At 29.6% G+C, this 27,576-nt stretch overlaps 1 protein-coding gene across 1 annotated transcript; it reads right to left on the bottom strand.

Moving 5' to 3' along the window:
* Positions 1–280: 280 nt before the first annotated feature.
* LOC113519257 (uncharacterized) lies at positions 281–26,044 on the bottom strand. The gene is made up of 28 exons (XM_052901673.1): positions 25,874–26,044; positions 24,569–24,711; positions 23,671–23,835; positions 22,843–23,035; positions 20,221–22,410; positions 19,818–19,958; positions 19,272–19,412; positions 18,652–18,788; positions 17,447–17,517; positions 17,259–17,350; positions 16,538–16,798; positions 15,723–15,908; positions 14,936–15,060; positions 14,215–14,376; positions 13,236–13,322; positions 12,793–12,991; positions 11,539–11,664; positions 10,980–11,108; positions 9,296–9,499; positions 8,440–8,646; positions 8,052–8,155; positions 7,418–7,509; positions 6,328–6,467; positions 4,427–4,667; positions 3,412–3,579; positions 2,410–2,497; positions 1,970–2,075; positions 281–509 (listed from the first exon to the last, which is right to left on the bottom strand). The coding sequence occupies exons 1-28, from the start codon at positions 26,042–26,044 to the stop codon at positions 387–389; spliced, it is 6,192 nt and encodes a 2,063-aa protein (XP_052757633.1). The 3' UTR covers positions 281–386.
* Positions 26,045–27,576: the final 1,532 nt, after the last annotated feature.

Here is a 27,576-nt window from a genome sequence, read left to right as displayed (position 1 = left end):
AACAAATAAAAATCACAAGAATCTGAAATGAAAGCGTAATCAAGTTCTGTTGAACGTATCTTAAAAATATTATCTAATTTAAATTAGTAATTCATAAAAATATTAAATGAATTAATGCATTTTTTATTTTTATTACTATTAGATATCAGCAGACTGCCTAATGGTTTAGTCGTTTATTCATTTGTTTATTTTCATTAATTTCTTTTGTATTAGATCATAGTTCCAAATTTCACTCGTACAAAGTTGTGGGCAAAAGATAGTATTTATTAAAACCAAAAAATATATTTAGAAATATCTATAATGCAATCATTAATATATTTGAAAATATTTTAAACAATAATTAATGAATTCTAATATAACGACAGGATGAACTATTCAATCATTCATTATATTTTTAGCAAATCTTTTTTCAGTTCTCTAGCTCCAGCATACAACGTTTGTTTGACATCAGGAAAGGCGTTTAGAAGATCTTGCCAATCAGATAGTCTAAGATAAATCAAGTCAACAACCTGAAATACAATTGGTCTCAAAATTGATTTGATCTATTTAAAAATGAGAGGGGTGCTCAATTCAATCGTAATTCTTGTGTGTTTTCCTGCTTTTTTTATCCGTGACTTCATTTGCATGACAGATATATTTTGATTGGCGGGTTTCAAAAACAGTATCTATATTATTTTCTTTTCTGTCTCAAATATTGGGTTTTCAGCATATTATATGACGATTACTATAACCGTTAAGACGTCAAGCGGTAACAAATAAACTATAGATAGATAGATAGATAATTTATTTGCATCACTTACAGCACACAAACAGCAAAAGATACAAAAGCAAAGTGAAAAAAGATAAAAAAAGATACATGTACAAAAGATTAAAAAAAAAACCAAAAATAAAATCAGAATGCATAAAATTAATAATTTTTTTTCTTCATGCGTGTGCCACCGTAATACAAAATGGCCACAACTCATCTTTTTGCTTTGCCCTAAAAAGAGCAAAACACTGATATTGTGTCTGTCATTTTTGTTCTTTTTATAATTTAGAAAGAGTTTACTATTACGACAATTTGATTATCAATTAAAAAAAATTAGTCATATACGCATTGCAATCCTATGTAGACAGCGTAGATTGACCAGTGAACAGTAAGGTTTTAATAGGAAATACTTAGATTACAATTATTAGCGATTTATTTTATATATTAATAAACAAGAAAAAAGCTTTGCTAACGAATATAATCTCTAATAAGTAATCAGATGTATTTATTAACGGTTGTCATTTTCGTGAAGGTTTTAATGTTTTTTAAGGGTGTATATATTAAATATAACTTGTGAACTAGTCCGATGTAAAAATAGTTCCCGTTCCATTAAAACTACAAGATAGACGGCCCATATCGGTGGCTGATCATCGCTTCGCTGGTTAGCAATCACAACTTGTAATACTTATTCAAACTTTTAAATCGTTTTTTTTTTTTATTTTCTTGTATGGATAAAACAAATGCTTTGCAGGAAGTCAGTAGATCAGTGGCCATGCCTTATGGTAGTATATGGGGAAAACCTATGTTCAGCAATGGACAGATAATGGCTGAGATGATGACAATGATGAAACAAATAATCCTTACTAATACAACACTATATTGTGTGTATATAATGTAAAAGTAAGTTAGTTTTTCTTATTGGTACCTCTTAACGTCTTAACGACTGAATCAATCGCTATGAAATTTGATATGCATATATTACGCGGGATGAAAAAAGACATAGACTATTTTTTTTTATTATTAAATTTATATAACCGAGCGCTATTAAAGGTTCAATATATAAAGGAAATTGAATATTTCCACTAAGAAATATGGATGGACGACAAATTCTGAGCATCCCGTATGCAATTAAATTGTCGAGTTGCTTGCTTGCTATAGGGAACACTAATGAAGTTGACTTTAAATAACTAAATTAAAATCTATGAAAAAATATACACATACCGTCCTTGTATAATACGTGAACTGAAAAGGCGTGTTTGGGAAAAGTCCAGGTATAAATCCAAAGTATCCATTAGACGAAAGCAGCGATATCATCTTCTTTTCTCCACTAAAATATTTTTAAATAAAAATAATGTTTTAATATTTATAAATAATTTTCAATCATTATCTTAATACATATATCCTGTGTCACATTTATCTCCGAAATCGCTTAACTGATTTTAATTTTTTTTAATTATATATTTTTGCTCCAGTTTGAGAGAGAATTAGTTTTTTTTTTCTAATAAGAAAAAACGGGCCCGGTAGATGGCAGTGTCTGGCAAAACGACGTTTGCTAATTCAACTAATTACATACAACATATAAAAATTCACGATTGAAATTGTAGAATTTAATGTTAAACTATTTTGCAGCATTTTTTATAGAAATAGTATAAAAGCATCACCTAGAATCAGTGAACCATTTTTCCACTTCACCTTCATGTATGAAATAGATACATGAAAAAATATCGCCTTCTTGTACAATGCACTTATCTGAAATGTAACGATAAAAGAACACAAGTATGAAATATGACCAATAGGTCATATTTCATAATTAATTATTACATTTAATACAAAATCACAATATAAATATTTAATACAATTAATTATTTTATAATTAATTGTATTAAATGTTTGTTATATATGTTATAATGCAATATGCTATTGGTGTTCCTAAATAAATAAATACTGTACTATACTAATAAGCAATAATATTATAAAGTAAGTTTATTGCATTTAATCACACATTTATACAAAATTTCATATTCAGTTAAAAAAGCAAATTAATATAGAAGTATTTTAAATTGTAAATTAAAATTCTATATCTGCTAAATATATAAATTACGAAAATCACAAATGCAATTTTTGTTTGAAAACAAGCACTACACTGCCCCATATGAGACCCCGAATCAAATTGAAATGATAATTATAAAATTGTGTTCCATAGAAAAAAGACCTATTTTAAAAACTAAACTATTGAACCGTAAAATCCTACAATCAATTATAGCAAAACCGATCATTTTGAATAAAAAAATAAAACAATCGAAAAATCCCGATTTCAATTGTAGCAAAACCAATTGTTTTTATTTCAAATCTACTAAATCAATTTTGATAAAACTTCTATACGACTAATGAGTAATATTTACTGATTAGTTGCATAAATATTTACCGATTAAAAGGATACATTATCCTTTTAGATAAAAAAAGAGTTTTCCAAATCGGTTTACAACATAGAGTTATGAGGTAACATACATAAATACATCTGTCTCCCATTAGGGCAGGCAGAAACAATGTAACCAAATGCTTTGATTCAAACAAGCCTCCTTCCCTTCGGCTTATGAGGTAACAAACCGAATAGAGAACCTCTTTTTTTGAAGTCGGTACATAAATCATTTTAATATGCTTACTGGGAAATATCACAATCCTTTGTACCCTTGCAACCAGCTGCCTTGCAAAGTATTGAGGCAGTAGTCGAAACAGTGGGGGTGTTTGTATATGGTGCATATACAACGCACTGAGGAGATCTTCCCGAAGGCACATCGGTGCTTGATGAGCTAATTCTGGTAGCCAATTTCCTAGAAATTAATGTATTTACTAATTCTACCAACATTTAATAAATAAAATACGACCATATTCTAAGATCGGTACTAGTTCTTTTACTGTGTTACTTTGTTATTATTGGAATCAACTAAAACAAATCTATTTGAAGCACTTTGGTACAATAATAAGAGCTTGTGTAATCTCTTTTTTACATATTTCTTTGCGTAAGTAAGATCCGGGCTTCGATTACCGGTCAGGTCAATTTAGGACACAAGCTTTTCTATCTTGGGTCTAGGTATTCTGGATTGTGCTCCAGATATTCATTTTCTGATTCTTCAAAACGCAGGGTATCATAGCGTAAGAACCATGCGAAAGGTGTAATTGTATGGGACTTATACTTATTTATTTTGTACTTTGACGTGATGAGAAGAATTAATGATATCATTTGTAACATCAATTATGATTGTGATTCTTAATACAATTATTTTTTTCCCAATTTTCAAATCTTTCTTTCGTTATAAACCAGTTCCTTTTTTTATGCAACTTAGAATGGCAAATAAGCTGACGATCCACCTGATGGAAAGTGGTAACCGTCGCCTATAGACATGAGTAGTACCATGGACATAATAGAGTATACTGTTTCACCTATGATACCCCTCATGCGTTGCCATTCCCGAGGACTCAGATGTTATTCCTCTGTGCCCTGTAAATATCCCACCCTTCAAACCGAAACACAGCCATGCAAACACAACTGCTTCACGGTAAAAACACGAATGGGACAGAGGTGCCCGAGCAAACGACTTTTGTACAAAATCCCTCCTGTTTCCAAATATTACGCTTATTAATGAATCATATTTCATTATTATTTCTATGGATATTTACCTTTTTGCCTTCTCCATAATTGTTTAGTGTACTTCTTCACTGCTTTCAATAGTGCCGGTGATAATCCACTATGGTTGAGGTACGAGGTTAGATTAGATACATTAAAATCGTACTGATATAGCTCGCGGAACATGGTGTAAACCGCACTCACTGCTGTACTCATCAGCCATATATCAATCAAGTATATAAAGAAGTTTATAAAAATCTTGTAGTAAACTTCCGCAATGGATAGTGTCATAACCTACAACAAGATAGATACGTTGAATAATACTTAGTTATATTATTATGTTCAGCCGTTAACTGTCCACAGCTGAACATAAGGCTTCCCCATAAGAGCTGTTTTGCCAGTAGTTGCCACCTCTGGCAGGTGGGTTGGCAATCGCAGTTAGGCCTTTAGAGATGTTTTAAGAGAGACACTGCTGCCCATCTCTCGCCCTCCCTTAGTCGCCTCTTAAGACACCCACGGGAAAGGAAGGGGTGGCCCATTCTATGCCGGAGCATATACGGCGTAATATTATAAAATACTTAGTATATATACATATATAGTATACTTAGTAATATTATAAAAGTAAAAAAGAGTATGTTTGTTTGTAATCTTATAGCGCCTTAACGGGTTAATCAATAATAGTAAAATTTGATATAGGTACACATTCTATATGGAATAGGGAAGGGCACTTTATATTTCGGTCAATGAACATATCTCTGACACGCAGACAAAGTCGTGGGTAAAAGATAGTAATATAATAATTGTAAATATAAATGTAAATTATAAATATTATACATTTACTATAAATATATTCTGAGTATTATAACCGAAGAACACTTTATATTCCAGTCAATGAACATATCTCTGACACACGGACAAAGTCGTAGGTAAAAGATAGCAATATAATAATTGTAAATATAAATGTAACTTATAAACGTTACATATTTACTATAAATATATTCTGAGTATTATAAGTGTAGAGTAAATTTCATTCTTACCTCATGATATGTTAATGACTTCAATTAATAGTCATGGTATAAACAAAAATAGAAAGAAATAAAAAGAGAATACTGACGATCAAATACTAAGGTATTTGATATAGAAAATAACATAAGTACAACAAAAAGTATAAGTTCCCAATTCGCACGTGTTTTTGTGTGTAAGTTACGTGATATCTTCGCTAATTCTAAATCGATTATAATGATTATTATTTTTTTCAGTCGATAGATCTTTATATCCATGTCGGTCCCGTATTAACTTTGTCATGATTGATGTAGCTGTTTCCTATGGAGCAAAATCTCGTTCGTTATTCCGATTATGATTAATCGGGACAAAAACATAATATATCCCAGTTATGCGAATGAAGTCAGTCTTAGCATTTTAATAATGTATTAATAATAATTTGATATTTCTGCAAAATAATACATATATTGAAATATTATTTTTATTAAAATTTGTGTGAAACTATATAAACAGGCTTAATAAAGGTATCACAAATAATAAACATTATAGAAGTAATAGTTTTGATTAAATAATTGTTCCATTTTAATCGATCCCTTATAGCAGTTGACCGTGTGGTACTGACATATAATAAGCCCTCCGCTCCCATTCCCGTAGATGTTGTAAGAGTTGATTAAAGAAAAAATGGTGGAAGGATGGGCAGAAACGTACCTCTTAAAACAGTACCAAAGCGTAATTGCAATTACCAACTCGCCTGCCCAGCATAGCAACTACTGGCAAAACCACCCAAAAGGGGGTTTAGTATATATATTTCAGTAGTGGACAGTTAATGGCTGATATCATCTTATAGCAGTCTATGAGTAGTGGTCTAACCATACTATCTACAGCAAATGTGTAATTTTCTTATAAATATTTATTAAAAACTTTACATAAAAGGAAAATAATTTAAACTTACGGTGTCCAAAACAGTATGCGTATGCAGAAGTATGATAAAGTTTAAAGCCACAATGTAATCATGTTGCCAGCTTTTTGGTACAACGAAACTCACTCTTGATTCACCTTCATGTTTAAAGTTACGCGTAATTCTTGCGCAACCTACGAGTACAGTTTAAATATTAGATTAAACATTTGCAAGTAAATATCTTTGATAGTAATCCTACCGTGACGTAATTGGAAATGCACTAAGCCCTGACAGCTGAGGGAGATAGATGTGCCTACAGAACTTTGTGGAAGATTTCAATGTAATAAGATTTTAATATAAGATTTTTTTTTAATGTGGGCACGTTGAGTGAGTATCACGTTCATCATAATAACAACAAAAGGCAAAAGTCCCATACTATGTTGACAACCAAAATTTCTTTTCGTTCTGTAGAAGAAAAAACAAAAAGATGCTACCGATTTCATTTTTATCCTACAGAGCGAAATAAAATAATATTAAATATATATATGTATACTTGTTTATGTAGGAAAACCATTACGCCATTTTTATTTCTTTATACTTTATTGTGGACGCCATTATTGTATGAAGTGTTGTTAACTACGGCTTTAATTATTTCAAAAACCAGCACAATTCAAAAACTCGTCGCCAATTTTGTATTAAATATATTAATTTACGCAAGTACACTTAAAACGACTCTATAGAACGGTTTGAATGAGTATTTAACCTAAAGACAATGGAAGGAAGCCTAAAAACATGATATTCTATTTTTAGCCACTATTGGTACTAGTTTTTAAGGGGTGAAATGAAATGATAACCCATCTTACGCAGTGTAGCAAGTGTACCAATATCAATACTCAGGCAAGGTAGGGATTATGTCATGTCAGTTGAACTATCATGATAAACAGTCCAGGTATTAACTATGAGGATTTGGAAGGAGCACATGGAGTTCGACCTAATAGAGTAGATATATTGCTAGCTATGGATCCACTAGATATCATTACTGACAATACTTTTTATACCAATAATGTATTTCCTTGAAATAAATTTCAAAATTATTAGTTTTTGTCTTTAGAAAATATTACTTTTATGTAAGTAATACGATTACCTCCTTGTCTATCTTTCGGATTTTGCCACTCTTGATAATCTATAGTTTTATTAAAATCTTCTGGTACATCCAATATAGGTACAGGAAAATCACTTCCTGTAGAACAAATAATCTAATATTGTCTTCCATAGTTATGGCAAAATCGGCAAAATGGCAAATTGATACAAAAACTAAACTACGAAATCGATTTCGATAAAATTTCTGTGAGACCAATCTGAACAACTAAAAAAAATGAAATTTTCAAATCGCTGTATAACTTGCGAAGTTGTGAGGTAATAAATATAAAAACAAATACAACCAAATTGTGAACCTCCTTCTTTTTAAAGTCAGTTGGAAATAAAAATGAAGTACATATTATAATTGGTGAGTATGTTAAAACAAAGTCTCTCAAATTAGAAGAGCATCTAGCTAACTTGTTTACATTACTCACTATACTAATAAATAATGTTAATTATATCCAATAATATCACTATATTTCTTCGGCTATATAGTAATTAGGTTAAAATTCAAAAGTTGACACAGAATATAAATTTATACGTTGCAAACAGAATACGATGTAAGCAAACACAAGAGGCTTCAATTGGGATGAATGGCTCGTTACAATGCGCGCTTCAAAATAAAAAAAGGTGTCTACAATGTAAACTCACTCCTACAGCCGACGTATATCCATCCACATATCATAGAATGCAGTAGTAAAAACAAAATTATGAACTTCATCAGAAGCGGAGCCGCCTTGCTCTGTAAAATTTTATATTTTGTTTATTGACTTCTTTTTATATTTTCTCTGTATAACTATCAAAATAATCATTAGTAATTTCTATTTTAAAATTTTATCATGATTATTTACAACCTAAATATTTTAACAACAAAATAAATGTCGGAAACTCTAAACAAACTAATATTAATGATAAATACAGCACCTATAACTACTGTAATAATTGTAATTAAGTATTATTACGATAATTATAAATATATTATTTATATTTTAATCCTCAAATTAAACAATTAGCACATTACATTACCTTAAAACTCCTACAGAAATGCATATGAAACTGATATAACAGGTGCAGTCTCAACAATCTGGCAATCTGATATGTCCAATTACCAGTTACTAATGTCATTAAAGGCACTACAAGGGACAAGATATCAACATAAAATATCAATTTCTTGAACATTCGTAAACCAACAACTTGATTTACGCACTTATCATGAATAACTGTTAGCTCCATCTAGAAATAGAAAGGTTGAGAAATGGGATAAAACACGAATAATAACAGATAAATGTTTCTTTTATGGTAAAAATATCTCGATTTTTATACCTGATCAAGGAGAAATAAAATATCATATTTCATTATATAAAAACAGTATGGAGTTTATCCTCCTTGCTGCTATATAAAATATGTGTAAACCTTTACATTAAACGTTAGAAGGAAAAAATAATACTTCAATTGCTCTTTTCAGTCTTGAATGAATATAAAACATATGTTCTTTTTGGAAATTACAACGCAAGAGCTGCAGCAAACATCCCGATCACAGTAATGATGATTACCATTTTTTCCATTAAGTGGATCATCGTAAAAAGGTGATGGCTCACCTAACAAAAATCCCATTCCATATTGTTGTTATATCAGCAGTTAACTGTCCACTGCTGAACATAGCCTCTCCCATAAGGGGAGTTTTGCCAGTAGTTGTCACGCTCGGCAGGCAGGTTGGCAATCAGTTTGGCTTTTGGTGATATTTTAAGAGGGACCAGCTCCCTTTGTCGCCTCTTAATACACCCACGGGAAAGGAAGGGGTGACCTATTCTATACTATTATATAGGGACCTACACGGCGACATATTCCATATTGTATAAAAAAGAAATTCAACAAGTTTTACCGTATAAAATTCTGATAAGAAATGCGCCAAGTGTAAAAGATCCAAAGCTAATAATATCCAGATTGCATTCATTCTGCAGTCAATCGGCAATGTATTGAGAATGAGGACGATAACAGCTGAAACGAACGGTCCACACAACCAAACCACAGTCAACCACTTGGAATACCACGACCTACTGCGCGCCTCCATTGGTAATAACATCCACTACAAAAGTATAGTTATATATATATATATATAGTTTTATGCTTGACAGATGGATTAGCAACCGCAGTTAAGCTTTAGAAATGTTTTAGGAAAGACGCTGCTGATCATCCTTCGCCGTCCCTTAGTCGCCTTTTACGACACCGTTATACTACCTTCTACAACTAGTAGTAGTTAATTTATAGTTACTTTAAATAATATTAGAAATTAGAAATTTAATTACTGGTGGTGGTATGGTAAGAAGTACCTATATATATATATGGCAAGGGTTTAATCATAATATAATTGAATAGATCCAATTTCACGAAAGATAATTTCAATTCCGTGAATTCGATGTACCAATTATCGTTATTATAATCAATTTGTTTGTATTTTGTTTCGAGTTAATTATAAAAAAGAAGATTTTTAAATAATTTCAGGGTTTCAACAAGTTTTAAAAACACTGGTTTGGAGATAATTAGTACTCATAATAATTTCAATTAACATGACATATAACAATACAGTTACAATGAATTCGATTTGCCAAGATGTATTAAGGAAACTTATGTAGTACTTTAACTAGCATTTTTCGAAATAATTTAAGTACAACAATATCAACGTGTTGGAGAAACACTGAACTAGAGCCTGCGGTGAGCAATCGGAATTAATGAAACACTTAAAGTGAATCTGTTACTCATTAGTGTGAATGAGATTCTTAGAGATGTCTTATCCGAAACATCTCAAACCGCGGGACACCATAAAACGTCGTTTTATGTGCGTTGATACTCGTAGTCAGCGATTAGAACCGATATCTGTTCGCAATTTGTTGAAGAAATGAGTGACTATTGCGTTTGTAATGAACTCCATTTATGGTAAATTACATTTGTGATGTGGGGCGTGTAATTTATTAGTCATGATAATTCTTTTTACAATGCTATATATTTTTTATAGATAAATTTAACTATAAGATCATATGGAAATTGTAGTAGAAGAAAAACTGCCAATATAAAACCTACAACAAACCGCCCGACCAGCGTGGTAATAGTAGACCAGAACACGAAGCCAGATAATATCCAGTGATGGGAAATTAACGTATTGTTATGCATAATAGTATATAACATATAGTTTAAAAGTTTATAAGTATCTTTTTATTATTGTGTGCAACTATATTATTATCTATATTATTTGTACTGCGTTTAAATTTATCTTAAACCTCTTTTTTCTCACATACGTTTTAAATGATTCCTCTCCATCCTAAGGCTGCATGAAAGAAATTATTTAGCAATAAGACCGCTCATTATTGCCTCTTTATCTTGCTTTTATGTAATTAAGTTTATTTATAATACCTTTATAATGTGTATAATTTTTTGAAAGGAACAATAAAGAGTTTTCAATCAGTCATTCATTGTTTAGTCGTTTTGAAGTCGTATCTATAAAATACTAAAAAGAAGATCTCATTCTCAGCATTCTAAGTCGAGTCTATAAGCATTTTAGATCAACCTACCGGAAGCTTTATAGTTTTCCGACCACGGAGTATATATCTTACTGTATTGTAAGGATTTTCATAATAACGTTTCTTCGTTTCCATATAATCATCCTCCGACTGGTAGTTCCGATTTATATTTTCTCTAACCTGTATGAATTTAATATCTAAATATGTTGTATATATCTATACATACTAGAATCTGTAACCTAAACTAAATGTACCATATTAAAGGCAACTTTAATACAATATTTTAATTTAGTGCAATTGTCTATTAAGACAACTGGACAGGAAAACAACTGCTAAATTATACACTAATAATTACTAATTCAGCAGTTATTTTCCTGTCTAGTTTAGCTTGTTTTATATTAAGACTCATAATTGAAATAATTGAAAATTGAAAAGCCTTGCCTAAATAAAAAAAAATCGACTTTACATACATGAGTTACATAAAGATTAATTTCGTATACTGAACCTGAATCTCTACTCTTAAATAATCTTAATACCTATTTCTATTATAAGTACTTATCGTTTCTCATTCACTTTTCCTACTGTATTTATTAGTGTGATAAATATTTACCTTATCGTCAATAATATCATGGAATTGTTTTATGGGTATCTGTAAAATATCCGCGTACCCATCGGCGACAGCTGAAATACGGACTGGTCGAGGTACAATCCCCTTAAGCTGACCAAATATTGCTCCCTGGAACAAAGAACATAAAATATTATAACGCCATATTAACATATACTATTAGATTTGAACAATAATATGATTCTAAATATATAAAAAAAAAAAAAGAAAAAAAAAAAAAAAAAAAAAAAAAAACATATACATGGGATAAGTCCGCCATTGTACTTATATTAAATCTTTTTAATGCGTCCAATGTAAAGTACGTAGGTACAACAAAGATTTTGCAGTACTAAACAAATATATAACTATGTATATCTTAGTATAGTCATGTAATGCATAGAGATGAGAATAATGTTTTAAAGAAAATATTAAGTAGGACGAGACAGTAGTCGCTTCCCATAAGGTGAACTATCTGCTTGGTTGTTTCTATAATACGTCAACCTTAATAGATATGGGATAAAGCCAAAAAGATGATAATGATGATTGACATATTAATTGTATAAGACATACTATTGAACACTGACTCTTCTAGAATAGACATAATGACCGATCTTGCGCATAGTGCATAGGTTCTCAAAAGGAGTGGTAACGTTCCCTTGTGGGCACTTCAAACTTTCAGGGAAGCAGTAGAAGACCCATAAAAAATAGAGGGCGAGAGATGAGACCATTCATCAATGAGATGGCGCAGAGAGGGGCCGGGGCAGATTAAAAAATATAGTCTAAAAAAGTAGGTGGTAAGTAAAATTAGAAAACAATAAATAATAATAAATAAAATAAAAACATATTGGCAAAGTAGGCAGTGGACAAAATAAGGTTGAGAAATTATGGCGTATTGTGATCGAGAACAGTAATTGGTATACAATTAATATATTTGGCGTTTCATTGCGAATATGCCCAAGATACGCTTAAATTGGCGCTAGTCGACAGCTATAAGGAATAGTACCAATAAGTTCTAAGCTACTGGCTTCTTGCAAATTATTTGAGCTCATCCTTCTACGTAGTTACAGCTCTACCTAACTTAATAGCTGGATAGACTTATGGTATGAGAGACAATTTGTTTTTGTCAATTTTCACGAGATTTATTAAGGCCATATTTATTTTAGAAAAATATTTATTTTCACATATAGAAAACTTCTTTACAAGATGCTAATTATTTTTATTTCAACTTTTAATTATAGGCAATTAGAAAATATTAATTACTTTGGTGAGTACAGCCAGATTCTCCTCATCTTGACTTATGGCCACTTTTCCTCTATGAACAATGAAGATATAAGGACTTAAGTCCATTTCTCTCACAATCTCTTGTGATGGAAGATAATACATTTGAGAGCAAACGCTGGATAGAAGACGCTCAAAAGGTTCGCCACAATTTATTATAGAATCCAGAGCCTTGAATGTTCTAGAAAATTATGTTAATTAAATTTGTTAACAAATACTAACTACATATAGTAAAAAAATAAAAAACAAAATTTCTACTTTGACTACAAAGCAAGCTTTGTTTTCAGCCAGTGTTTATTACTTATACCTATTGTAGCCATCACTTGTTTATATTAAATATCACGCCAGTTTTCTTAGCGGCTAAACAGGGATATATCAGTTACTTGACTACCTACAAAGAACAAAATCGACTTATATATACATACTTTTTAAAGAAGTAGTAATTCAAATCTTGTCTGAATATAAGACCAATACGGCTATTTATAAAATTTTGTATATTAATTCCTTTTGTTCTGTAAATAATAATTAAGTAATTATTAAACACTGAGTAATTTCCAAATCATAATTATCTCTACTATAACCAAATTAACAATAAACAGCCAAAAGCAAAATGCAAGTCTAATATTAATTTTGATAACTGAAGTAATGTTCAAGTAGTTTATGTAGAACATTACTGTCCCCACTCTTGCCATGTTTCCTTAGATAAAGTTTAACACCGATTCGTTATTGGACTTGAAATATATATGTACCAAATACGTTTAATAGAAAGAGGACAGTCATTATCAATGACTTCTAGACGACAAATTCCCTTGTTAATCATATAACTACTTACTTATATATAGTAAATATATAAGAGTCTAATATATATATACTCTCTCGACACCTATTTCTTTTTATGAAATAAAATTTTGAATGCACCCGATATGTCCATTACATTTTAAACTATTTACAAATTTGTAAAATGAAATCTTTACGAATATACAAAATAATGTGGCAACCTATAAATATATAGTTAATTTCTCCTTCATGATCTAAAATAGAGCAAAGAATGGTTATGTAATGCTGTTTTAAAGATGTAATTATAAAGAGTACCAAATTTAATTACACATAAAGATTCATTTATTAGAATAAATACAAAAACGTTTTATTTTTTCTTAATAAATTTCCATTCAACGTTATTAAAAACTATGTCACTCGACAAACGCGTTATATTGTTCAAATTTCAATTTTCATCGAACAAAATAAAAAAAAAAAACTAAATCGGTTCACCCGTTCTCATGTGATGTATTCACCAACTAATAAATAAAAATAAATATAAAATATATAAAAGTACTCGTATTTATGTAGATTGTACTTATGTATATTGAAAATTTCATTTAATTATTTTGTAAGTGAAATTCTAACCTTATCCACCAATAGCTAAAATGTGCAACAGCGTGATGTATAAGTTTCTTGTCGACCCTTTCGGCTTGTAAAAATTTCCATAGTTGACTGACATTATGTTGATATAAAGTATCTCCTCGATTAGTGAGTACTAGGATTGTTAGAGTATAGCATATTACATACCTAAAATTTATCATTATACGAGTATAATTACTTGGCTATTTTAAAAAAAGAATATTCATCTAAACAAAATATAAAAAGAATTTAAAAAAAGAGAGTAGAAACATTTTTTCGATATTAACAAAACACACACAGCACTCCAATTTATTTCTAGTGATGAGTTTATTGTATCGAGCGAACCGTAGGTAAGCTACTTCAATAGTATCTTACTAATATAATAAAATTGTAACCAGACGGCGCTTGTACGTGGGAGATATTTAAAAAAAATTTAAATCAAGGATCTTTATAAGAGCAATAGGAACCAAAACAATATTATATATAATTTTGTCTGTCTGTCTGTTTTATTTAAATACGCCAACTATAAGTGGTCTATTTCATTGGTTTTCCTATTTCTAAAATCCACACGTACGAAGTAGTGGGAAAAAAAGCTAGAAAAATATAAAACTATGTATTGTAGGTATTTGTTCTGACAGCTGCTGAAATCAACCATTATGAAAAAAGTAGCTATATAATAAATAATTATTTACATTGTACCTACAGCTAATTATTACAATTAACTCACCAAAACAAAATTCCAAGTACGAAAAGCGTGAAGCCAACACCGAGGCAGTTTCGTTCTATACGAAACTTACCCATATTCATTTTCATGAGTCCTGATTGGGCTAAATTTATGCTTTCGGCAAATAACTAAATGTTGAATTAAAAATAATTATTTAATTTTTTATTGTGGAAACTAGTGACATATTAAAGGTGATAAACTTTAAGAATTGTATGCCGGCAATGGTTTACTGACAATTTACAGTCTAAAGCGTTGAATTTACAATTATAAAATTTTGCAATAAAGTTCCTTATATAATTTAGAGGATCATTAAAAAATTATTTTAAAAAATTTATCTTTTGATTGAGTTAAATGTGGAATAAAAAAATGTCTGAAGATTAAGGATAAAAATTTCATCAGATATAAAGATTCGCTAAAAGTTGAAAAAAGATCTCCAGAAAAAAAAGCCCGAAAATAGCAATAGCTTTATGTTCAAAAGACATTTTCAGACAAGACATATAACCATCAACTTGTTTGCCATTCTAAGTTGCATAAAAAGAGACATTAAAAATAAATAATAAAGTGGGAGGAATTTGAGAAGACCTAGCAATCAAATAATACTACTTCATAATCTTATTAATATAAAAAATTATAACTAGACCTAAAATGTCTGTACATAAAGAATATTTGAGAAAATATAATATAAGGGGTCCTAATAATACCAATAAATGTATAATAACGGTTACCACTTTCTATCAGGTACATCGTTAGAATGTTTGTCATACTAATTTGGATAAAAAATAATACTTACTAAATGCAATTGGTGTACTGTGGGTTCATTATCTAAAACCATATAGGATGGAATCCAACAAGTATTCCTACGAGCCATGTGAATAAGGTTATCTTTTGCATCAAACGTGAATTCAATACAATAACTGATCAGATAGTGGCTTCCACCTAACATTATCAGTATTGTTACTATTTGCCATTTTAATATCTATAATTAAATAGTTTATCAATTTAGTATGTCAAATCTGAGATCGATTTTTATTTGATATAGATTTCATATATAAATTTAGAAAGATAAGTAGAACTTTTAATAACTATGTAACAATAAATATTAATTCTCAATACATATTCATAGCATGATCATCTCAACCAAGATGTTACCTATTAGTACTGGATCTAAAGCTATGAGTTATTATGCTTACAAATATATGCATATGTATATATTACAGTGACATTAAAGATGGAGATGACATCTTAATCTTGGATAATGTAAATGCATGACAATCATAGACTTACATACAACGTATTCTGTAAAGTCCAGTGGTATTGTTCATATTTAAAGGCAACTATTACGATTTTCCATCAGGTGAACTATAAGTTTGTTTGCAATTCCACAATGGGAAAAGTATACCTCCTTGGCTTTACAAACAACTTTAAAAAAGGAATGTTTCATAGTTGGTTTCCATTGTGGTATATTCCGCAATATTTTCGTCAATTTATAAATCAATTTTTATTGTATATTATTTGGTATCGAATTACTTTTACGAGTATATCGATTTTATATTAAGTTTGTCAATTTTGGAATATAATCATAAATAGAAATTAATTAAAACTAACCAACAGGTAACCACTATTTATTGAGGGCACGTCGGCAATGTAATTGAAATATCCTGTCAGAATATATAAATGGGCAAATTTACAAACAGTATTTATAAGCATAATTTGATCAATGGATATTTTCTGCCTCAATACGAGTCTGCAAAGCTCAAATACTGGTAAAGTTCCTATCACATCCATTAAAAATCCCCGCGACAGGTAGTTCCATACGCATCTTCGTTTACTATAGATTAATATACCATTTTCATCGTAGTAAGCTAACTGGAATTATGAGGAAGTATTATTTACAACATAGTATCATACTAATATCTACTATATTATTTGAAAGTTTATAAAGATGTTTGAATGTTTGTTACTCAATCACGCTTAAACAACAGAACTAATTTGAATAAAATTTTACACAAAGCAGATTATACTAAACATATAATATACTTTATATACTGATTCACGCGAACAAAGCCGCAGAGAACAGCTGGTATTATCATGGCCTAAAAAACTCTTTTCTGTGATATTACTCCATCTTATATCCTACTAATACGAATATAAATGACACTGATGAGAGATATGTAGTTCTCGGCATAATAAAGGCTTAAGGCCTTTAATAATTTTATAATTCAACAACATGCACACGTATTTTGCAAGTACTTACATATAGAGAAATTTTATTTGCAGATAAAATATGGATGCATTTAAGCAAACCCTAAATATCAAATAGACTTACGAACAACTTTATTATAATATCAATCCATGCAATGCAATCGCAAAAAGTACTAATAATAGTCAATGGCCATTTGAACATTGCGCCGCTTCCACCTTCAAAACGAAATACATATATTTATTTATTAAAAACTTTATCGACTTCTTGTATAATTATTATAAGTAAAATATAATATTCAAATATGTATATACCTTGTAGAGATGCAGTCGTTATAGACACCACGACAGTAACAACACGAAATAACATCCAATAGCGAATAAAGCTGAAAAAAATCAGTCAAAAAATCAATCAATATTATTTTTATTCTGCCTATTCACTATATTTACGTTATCAATTAAGTAGCGGGTAAAATATAAAACATTGTTAGTGAATTTTAATTAAGATAAATCTATTAATATATTGCACCTACACTATATGATTTAAAAGCGAAGACCTACTAATCATATAGGAAATAAATCTATTAAATATTATATATTACACCTACCCAATATGATTTAAAAGTGAGGACTAATCTATTATATGTTAGGACCATGTACCAAAGAAGCTCAGATAAACAAGAATGTTATTATTGTGCTACCTGCAACGCTTACTTCCATTATATACCGGAGAAGGGATTGTTAGTAAGGAAAATCAACATCCTCTAAGCAAGAAATATATATGATGGGTATATGGTGCTACATAGGATGGTGATAGATGGGATACAATTAGGTCGACTGCCACGCAGCTCTCCAAAAACCATCTTGGTTAATTTATAATGAATTCATCACGATGGAGTAACTGGCCTGACTTCATTTTCACTTATAACGCCTCATTCCACAGAATTTTTAAACTTACAGCATAAACACAGCCATACATAATAATTAACAACTACTACGACAATGGTTTTATTTAAATTTTATGTCTACAATTATTACTTTATTTTTTACACGCTAAAACCTAAATGGTTAAGGACAATGCAGTTTCAGTTTCCTTCCGCAAATGCTTAGGCTATAGAATAAGAACAGAGGTTCTTTCTAGAGACTACAATATAAAGATTCTTCGAAAAGGTTGTATTAAGATTTCTCTATGATCAGTAACGTGTACATGATACAGTTATTACAGGCATCCACGTTTGTTTGATGAACGTTTGTTTACCACCTTAAATATGAAAAAAAATACTTTCCGATAATTTTATTCCCTGAAAGATGTAGAATCCAAAGTTTCTAAAGATATTCATAAAGCAAATTGAGCATTCCTAAATTCATTTTGAATGCTATTGTGATCTATTGTTTATTTTCAATATAATAATAACAATAATACAAAATACTCTTACAATAATAAGTATAAATAATAATGATAAAATATAATTAAAGGATTGTCAATTAGTTCAATAATGTATAGAAGTACAAATACTTACTCTGATTCAGGATCCAAAAAATAATCAGATTTTAAAGGTGACCATAATATCTCTTGTTCATATACTAATTCATTTAGCGGCTCTTTATAAGTTGTAGTTACGGCATGAAAAATACGATCGCGTAGTCTTTTTTGATACTAGAACAAGCATTATATCTTATACAAATAATGTTCCTAATTTAAATATCATATCAACTTAAAATAATAATATTACCAGCTAAAATAATAATATTAACTCGCCTTTTCCCATTTATTACCTATAATTCTGTATGTTTTTTTTAATAGTTATTATTAAAGAAACAGTATGGTATTGTTATAGGTTGTCACATTTGAAAATTAATATTTTTTTATAATGGGTAACTTTTATTGATTTTTAAAATATATTTAAACTTTTCGTTCAAAACAATATAAAAGCTTATCGAAAAAAATAAAAAAATATGTCCGTTATTATTTCGAAAAACGATTCTCTGAACTATTAATAGTATGATCATTTCATTGCATCTATCTGCCAGTGATACTTTTGCGCTTTAACTAATATAATAGCATTCGAGTTCATTCAAATAAAAAAATTACTTTCAAGGTGAATTATTTTAAAATAAGGTCCAAAATTTTCGTTCTTACCTCGCTATGTTTTTTGACATAAACTTGAAATAACTCATAAAAGAGTGGTCTATATTCATGAATGCAAGTATGAAAATATGACCATTCATTTGGATAACGTTTGATAATATTGAAAAAATCCTCTAAATTGATATATAAAATCTGGAACAAATCATTATAATTTTCTATTACTAGGTGATATTTTCCACTATGTAAGCAGTTTCTAGAAGTTGTTTTAAATTGTATTATTCATTTATGTCTTTCAATAGAATTATCAAATAAATAAGTAATAATAAATGTGGCATAATATTTTTATTTCCTCTTGCTAACTCTTCCCTCTGACATTTAAGCATACACACTTAGTTTTTTTGCATTAAGATTAATATTTTAGCTAATATTAATTTTTATATCAAATATTATGTTTACAAGATATCATAATTTTCCTGCCCTTTCCCCAATTATCTGGGATAGACGTAATATTTTATATTTTTTCAATATATTCATCTGTAATATCTACATTTTATTTAAAGACTAAAATTTGTATAACAGCTAAAATTTTCCTTTTACCTCACATTCAGTGCATGAAGTATAAGTTCTTTGTGATGGTTGCCCAAGCAAAACTGAGGTCACCGACACCATTTGCCCAGGCCCGTAAAACGTCTTCAGTAACTCCCCGTCTTCGTTATGGTACTCGATTTTCACATAACCCTTTGTTAATATGAAATGAGCAATTATTTCTGGTTAAAAATACAATTACGTATATTATACCATAATTTAACTGTTGCATTGTAAAATCTTTTTCATAAAATAACAAAAATGTTTATAAACTGCGCCACACTCGTTTTGGGTACTAAAATATGATACAATTCAAATAACATTATTATACCACTAAGAGACATTTTGTTGTAATTTTAAAAATAGTACATATTAACAACAGAAGATATCGAGTAATAAATTTTACTTTGCTAACCTGAACTATCCAAGTGACATTCTTGCAAGAAACACCAAATAAAAATAGTGTGGCACTCTTCGGCAATATCAAAAATTTAGAAGCATAAGCGAGTTCTCTTACTAATGAATATTCAGCGCCCGCAAACGCCACTGAATGACCAATTATTTTCTCTGCGATTTCACCATGAACTTTCCAGTATATATCATATGGTTCATCTTTTAATAAATGTGGATGCATCACATCTATTCCTTTATAATATTTCCAATGACAATCTAAATATCTGTTCAAACGTCTCATAAGATTGCGATGGATTTTGTGATGTTCATAATACTTTTTCAAATTAGACACAAAAAATTGATAATTAATAAGATTTCTATATTTTAAATAAAGAAAAGCAATAAACCTAGATTTTAAAAACGTATATGTTAGAAAGCCAATATAACTGACCAACATCACAGTATAGATATCTAATATGTTATGTGGCAAAAATTCAGAAAATAGTAGTTCAAATGTCCATGCAATTGCTATAGAAAATATATCAGTCTCTGCTGGGTCACATTTGCTATCGTTACGAATCTTTGGAGTTGTTCCACAAGGATAGGCACCAAAAAAGTAAGACATACTCATGCCAGGTATATATTTGCATAGCATATATATGAAGTGGCCAACAACGTAGACAGAGGAAAAATGTATCAAAACCATACTACAATAAATCCTGTACTTAGGGTCACTAGTAACATTAAAGTTATGTGGTATTGAATCTGACCAGAACAACATATAAATTTTTATTAATCTATTAAATTGACTTGCATGGTAATATTCTGATTTTCCAATTATAATAGTAAACTCTTCTATCCATATAGTTGCTAAAACGTCTAAAACAAAACTTACGCTTTTACAGCGAGCAAACATAACTCCAGTAAAGTTAGTTCTATATCTATCTTGTTTCGCTATTGATGTAAATAGCGATACACAAATATCAGCAGCATATATGAAATCAGTCCAGTGTTTAAAATATCTGAACCAATTCACCATCTCGTATCTTACTATGTTAGGAGGATATAAAATTAAAACAAAAAAGACTGTAGTTACAACAATCAGTTTCCAAACGCGTATAAAGGTGGAATCGGGTGATAATAACCACGGAAACTTATCTTTTGTAAATAGTGACTTCGTTTGTAACTGAGTATCGCTACATAGCACTAGTTGTCCGATGTACTTAGCGCAATGATAAACTGCTTCTTCTGGCGGTAGGTCGTATTTTTGTAACTGCCTCTTAGTACTTTTCTTTTTATAATTAGCAATGGTTTCTGATATCTCCCACCAACGTCTTTTAACCCAAGCTATGCCTTCATCCTCAGTTATATCTAAACCTTTAACATGCTGCTTGCATGTATATAATATCCGCGCGTGATTTATCCTATTTCGTGCTAGTTTAATTACTTCTTGCCTATCATGTGGATATTTATGTAAACCCTTCAATATATCATAACGGGATATTTGAAGAACCTCACAATATGTGAGGCAACGAACAGTAATTTTTCTTTTTAATGGTGGTATAAAAAAACTAATATCTCCAAAAATAGTACCACTTGTTACAGATAATAAAGGTGTAACACCATCGTCAGTTGACATTAGTTGTACTATTCCAGATTTCAAATAATACAAATTGGTGAGACAATGAGGACCAGTGAAAATTTTTTCTCCTGGAAGCTTATAATCATAACGTATAAATTCGCATAGCCATCTCTTAAACGGAGTTGAGGTTTTTCTGAATGTAGGACTATGATAGAAAACAGGCCATACAAGATCTTGTTTTATATCCAATCTCAAATATCGTGGCAACTCACTAATTATGGGAGGTATACAAGTAATTCCATTTCGTTTCTTCCATATCAATTTGTAGAAGTTTTTGACATTAACGTGAGCGTTAGGCGTAGGATTTCTTCTACGAGTTTCATCTATTATCTTTAATATTTGAGGATAGTACGTACAAATTCTTCGAAGTGACAACATTGATTCCGCAAATAACTTGGGAAAAATAACAGAAATGTCAAGTAAATAGCCACAAATCATAAACATAACGACAACAAAATACTCCAATATAGTAGAAGGTTTTGTTTCATCAAATATTACGTTTACAACAAATGATAATACAAATGAATAACCATAAACATACGTTAAATATCCTTTATCAGTTTCATTCAGCTGAAAATATATTAAATGCATTAATTTGTGCTAATTAAAAATATATATAGAAAATAGATAATAAAAACGTAACAATAATGCAAGTAGAAGACATATCCTGATTGATTTATTTATCACAACATGTTAATTGATTTGCAACGAGCAGTAAATTTAATTTTATATCAAGTAGGCATCAAGCATATCTTAACACAAGAATCAAATTAACATTGTGGTATATCAGTTACGTTTCACTAGATGCAAAGAAACTTTGTGCTTAACTCAATCTGCTTGATGGTCTATGAACCTCGTTTTACAGTCTAATAACGTAGAATTCGAGAAGTTTCAGGAATACAAAACATATGTTGTCACTCAGTAATCGTAAATTATCTCAATAAATTGTTTTTAATTTGTATTTGAATTAAATAAAAACGAAAATGTACTCCGATAATTTACCTTATGTATTACAAATTTTCTCCAATCGTATATACCGTTCCTGCAATTGGCACATAATCCTTCTACAGTTAATAGTAACCAAAAGCAGCAGACGCAATTTACGCATATTCCGGTTAAAATTGTAAAACCGAAAAATAATTTCCAAAATGAATGTGTTGTTACTAAAGAGAAATATTCTACTACCCTGTAAATGCTAGAAAGAGAAGTACACGATTATTAAGGATCATGCAATAATATTCTGCTGCAAATAAATTCGTAATTTCTGTACATATTATGTCGACTATGTATACGTATTATTATTATGCATATATGTTCTTGTCTTCTAACAGCTTCGTTGATATAACTACATATTTTGATTGTAAGGGTTATACATTTTAATTATGGTGAATTTACTCTATACAGAAACATAACATCTTAGTCCTTAGAACTAGTTGATGTGAGATTAAGAACTATAGGCAATCCAGTATACTCAATTTTGGTCGTTTATAAAAAAATAATGTTATTTATTTTTATATATTCCTGAGAGATCTTTTGAGACTGTCGCCATTTAGGTATACACAAAATTAAGGTGTACTAATTTCTGTTTTAAATCAACAATAAATTGGGTTTCAATCTAAAAAGACATAACAATATAGTCATCACAAATGATATATACATGATGCTACCAATAGCATTACTACTTATATTATATCCTTATCAGCTAAAATTATTCATTATTATGAATAATTTTAGCTAATAAGGACCATAGTTATGAACCTTCTTGCTTACATGACAGAAACTAACTTCCAAAAGCTTTCAGTTGTTCTTAATAAAGAAAAAAAAACTTACATTACAAATTCATTAAAACATAAAACATTTGGCCACAGTTGAACTTCCGGACATACTTCAGAGCTGACCATCTCGAAACATGGTATTAATGATATTATGTCCAATATTAACAATAGTGCCGATTTTGGTAGATGTTCACGTCTCACTGCCTTATCTGCGACTTGCCTAAAATAAAATGTAACACAGAAATGGTATCTAATAACTTAGTGACAATTAATAAATATTCAAATCGTAAAATTATGTTTTATGTACACATATGAAATCAAAATCGGCCAGCTTCTTTTTGTGGGAAGAAAAAATATGTAGAATTGGGAAAAGACAACATATTATGTCGGGTCAGCTAGTATAATATAAAAATCTACTGAAATTTTCAATTCAGAATTCAGGAACATTCCCATATCTTCTAGTTTATCTACGTTGTATTAGACATACTCTAATTCTGACATACTTTCCAAGAACAGAAAGCATGTTTACTGCTAGATTTCATGGAATAATTAGGTTTTTAATAATGTTGACTAACCGTTCAATAGAAAATGGATTTTTTCTTCAGAATCAGAAAAAGAAAAAGACAAACGCTCTTTTAATTTAATCCATCAGCCTACCTTACTAATATAATAAAATTGTAAATAGAAGATATCTATTCATGACAGATATTAAAAAAAATACAAGGTCTTAAAAAGATTAATAAATGCCGATACAATAATTGTTAAAAATTTTGACTGTCTGTCTGTACTATATGGCATAGAAAAGGTTTTAGGTATACTTTTTATCCTGAACAATGAACATGTCTCGGTTTCGTAAGAATTCGTGGGTAAAAACTAGTCATTTATAAAAATCTCTATAATAAAACTCACCAATACTTTCTATCGTTTTACTGCTTATTGACATGAACACTTACCTATGTATAATATGAAGTAACGTATCGATGAAGTAAAATATATCACATAAGGATAAATAGTAATACTTCAAAATAGACGTAAACCAGTTAGTATCCATTACGTTGGAACAGTAAACAATTGGATATACAGATTGTATTGGCCCCTAAGAATAAATAAGTATATTAAACTAAATAAGATACTTTCCTTGAAAAATGTTGTGCGTAGGTGTTGCCTGTGACATATTATCGACGTGAAATATTTGATGATACCGTATTATCCTTAGACTTTCAATTTCTTTAAAATAATTGATTAAAAAATTTATTAAGAAATTAGAAAAGAATTGATAGTCGCATGCATACTAGCAGCAACAAAATTAAATAAATTGTAATCAACTAACCAATCATATTTTAAAAGTTATTTCAAATATTACTACTCAAAACCGTAAGCCGTGACTTTGCTCGTGGCCGTATTGTGGTATTGAATAACTAATAACTTTCCTTAAGAAATAAGCTATCAAACACAAAAGCAATTTTTTAAATTCCACAGGTCGTTCAGAGATTTTAAACAAAAAACTCCTTCAATTAATTTATTGATATAGATTAGTTTTATCAATTTATTTTAATTACAAATTGCCTTAAAAATAATTTTAATCTAAATGTCATATTCCAATCAGAAGAGTTCTGGCCCCGAAATATCGTAGAAGATGCGGGTTCAAAACTCACCTGCTTCGATTTTTGTTTTTTCATATTTTAGTAATATTTCTAATAGTTAAATAGTGGATTACAACTAATGGACTAATATTGCTGTGATTATCAAACCATACATACATATCTACTTTTTTCATAAGTCTCACTAAATACATGAAGGTACCTCTATTAGGAAAACAGGATTCGCAAACTGGGTCATTCTTAATCTGCAGTCGTTAGGTTTAACATATACCGTATATAAAAACTTCTAATATGTTATATAAAACTGTTATGTTCTTGGTAGTTAGTAGTCTTTAGATTACTATTGTTAAAGAGATTTGTATTATAATCATATATTTCTTTCATTATTATTTACTCAATTTTATTTTGAATTACATATATAATTAGCTATAACTCTCAACTTATTCGTGTTATTTAGAACAAAAAGTACGTTTAACTATGCATTAAATTTAATTCAAATTCACTTAGTGACTAACAAATAGCTAATCATCTTTGTATGTTTTAATATTTATACTAAAACATACAAAGATGATTAGATATTTTATATTTTAACAAGAATATTATACAAGAATATAAATATTGAACAAGAACTAATTTTATAAATTAAACAATTTTTACCAGTATAGTCTTTAGTATAACAGAGAATAAGACTATTATCTTGAAAACCGGATGAAAAGGGAGAAAAATTAAATTGCTCCATTGTATCGGTACATCTTCATTTGAATCGTCGTCATCATCAGTTTCTTCGTCATCATTTTCTAATTTTGGAATACTTTTAACTGCACGCATTTTCTCTGATATCATAACATTAAAGTCATCGATAGTTTTATAATAACATACAGTTATTTTATAAATACCTTAGAAAGGTTCTTATTATAACAAAAAGGCAAACTTAATAAACAGAATTATTCGCTGTCTGGTTTGATTGATGTCAAGTCTAATTTTTTGCAGAACATTTCGAATAATAAGAAAGAGATCGATAAAATTATTATTTTTAAATGAATAAATTTAATCATGTTTACTAAAGAATAATAATATTTATATATTGATATGTCAAATGGAAAAGTATTAAACATTCATGAAGAAAAGTTATTTTAATTATTGAAGTAATTGGAATTTTTGTGATCAACACAAAGCATTTAGTGTAAAGCCCACTTAGCCTCTATCTTATCGCATTTAAATTTAAGTGTTTAACAAATGTTTGTGAGTTAATTCAGAAACATTTATTAACACTTAAATTACCAACTTTTAGTGAAATAAGCTGGCTACGGAATGAAAGTCTAGCTCTTTAGTCGTGCCACAAAACAAAGAGAGATGTATACGGAAAACTGCGGGTTGCTAAGCATGATTTTGCGAAATACTCGCGCAAACAGAGCAGTAACCAGCACTAATGCTCTATCCATTTAATTAAGATAATGCGTGAGCAAGAATGCTTTTGACACAACCACATCTGATAGTGTAATGAGTTTCTTTTAGACTTCAGTGTACGTTATACAACGAAGATCCATTGATAATAATGTTTACTTGTTACAGGATATTAGCATTTAGTTGCGACTTTGTCTACTTGATCAGAATACATTAAGTGGTCGGGATAAGAAGTAAACAATGTTCTTCACCATTCCTCTATTCGTGATTCGTGTATACCAAATTTCAAAACGATAGTTTAAGTAATTAAAACGACAAGAGATAACAAAAAAAAAACGAACAAGCAAACCCACTGCATATGTATAATATTAATAATGGTAAGACTATGTTAATATTTTCTATTGAATTGACTCTGAAGAATGCTTGCAAATTGAAGCAGTAGACGAGAAACGAAAATGCAAGAAGCGGCTTATGATCTAATAGGACTTAGGGACTTTCAGTTGACGGTAATGATATCACATTAATACTATTAACTGTGTGCTCTTAAAAGTAGTTTAATAGATAGATACGTAATATGTTCCTAAATATCTACTTTGAAAATATAATACAAGTGATACAACGTAATTTCATGATTACAAAGTGGTTTATTTTTTCTATAAATTTAACTAACATAATTGTTGTGTAACCTTTGACTAGCCCATCAAAAATAACAGATGTGGAATATTTGTAACCTCCAGTAAAAGTTATTTTTCAGCCTCCCAAAAAAGATCAATTCACAAATTTTTAACTAAACAAAAAAGTCATATTCATATTATTCTAGAAAAAAGATTTTCGTTATTGTAACGAAGGAAATCGAGCAGTGCTCGCAACGCCCGACAAGGAGATCATCTACTCAAAACGACACAGTATTGAGGGTAGATATTATTGTAACATAAAAAAAAACTGTGATTTTTTTA

Source organism: Galleria mellonella, unplaced genomic scaffold (genome assembly GCF_026898425.1).
Source record: "Galleria mellonella isolate WM207_F2 unplaced genomic scaffold, CSIRO_AGI_GalMel_v1 utg788, whole genome shotgun sequence".
In the NCBI taxonomy this organism is placed as follows: Eukaryota; Metazoa; Arthropoda; class Insecta; order Lepidoptera; family Pyralidae; genus Galleria; species Galleria mellonella.
The sequence above is the reverse complement of the archived record's forward strand: the minus strand, read 5'-3'. Positions and strand labels throughout refer to the sequence as shown.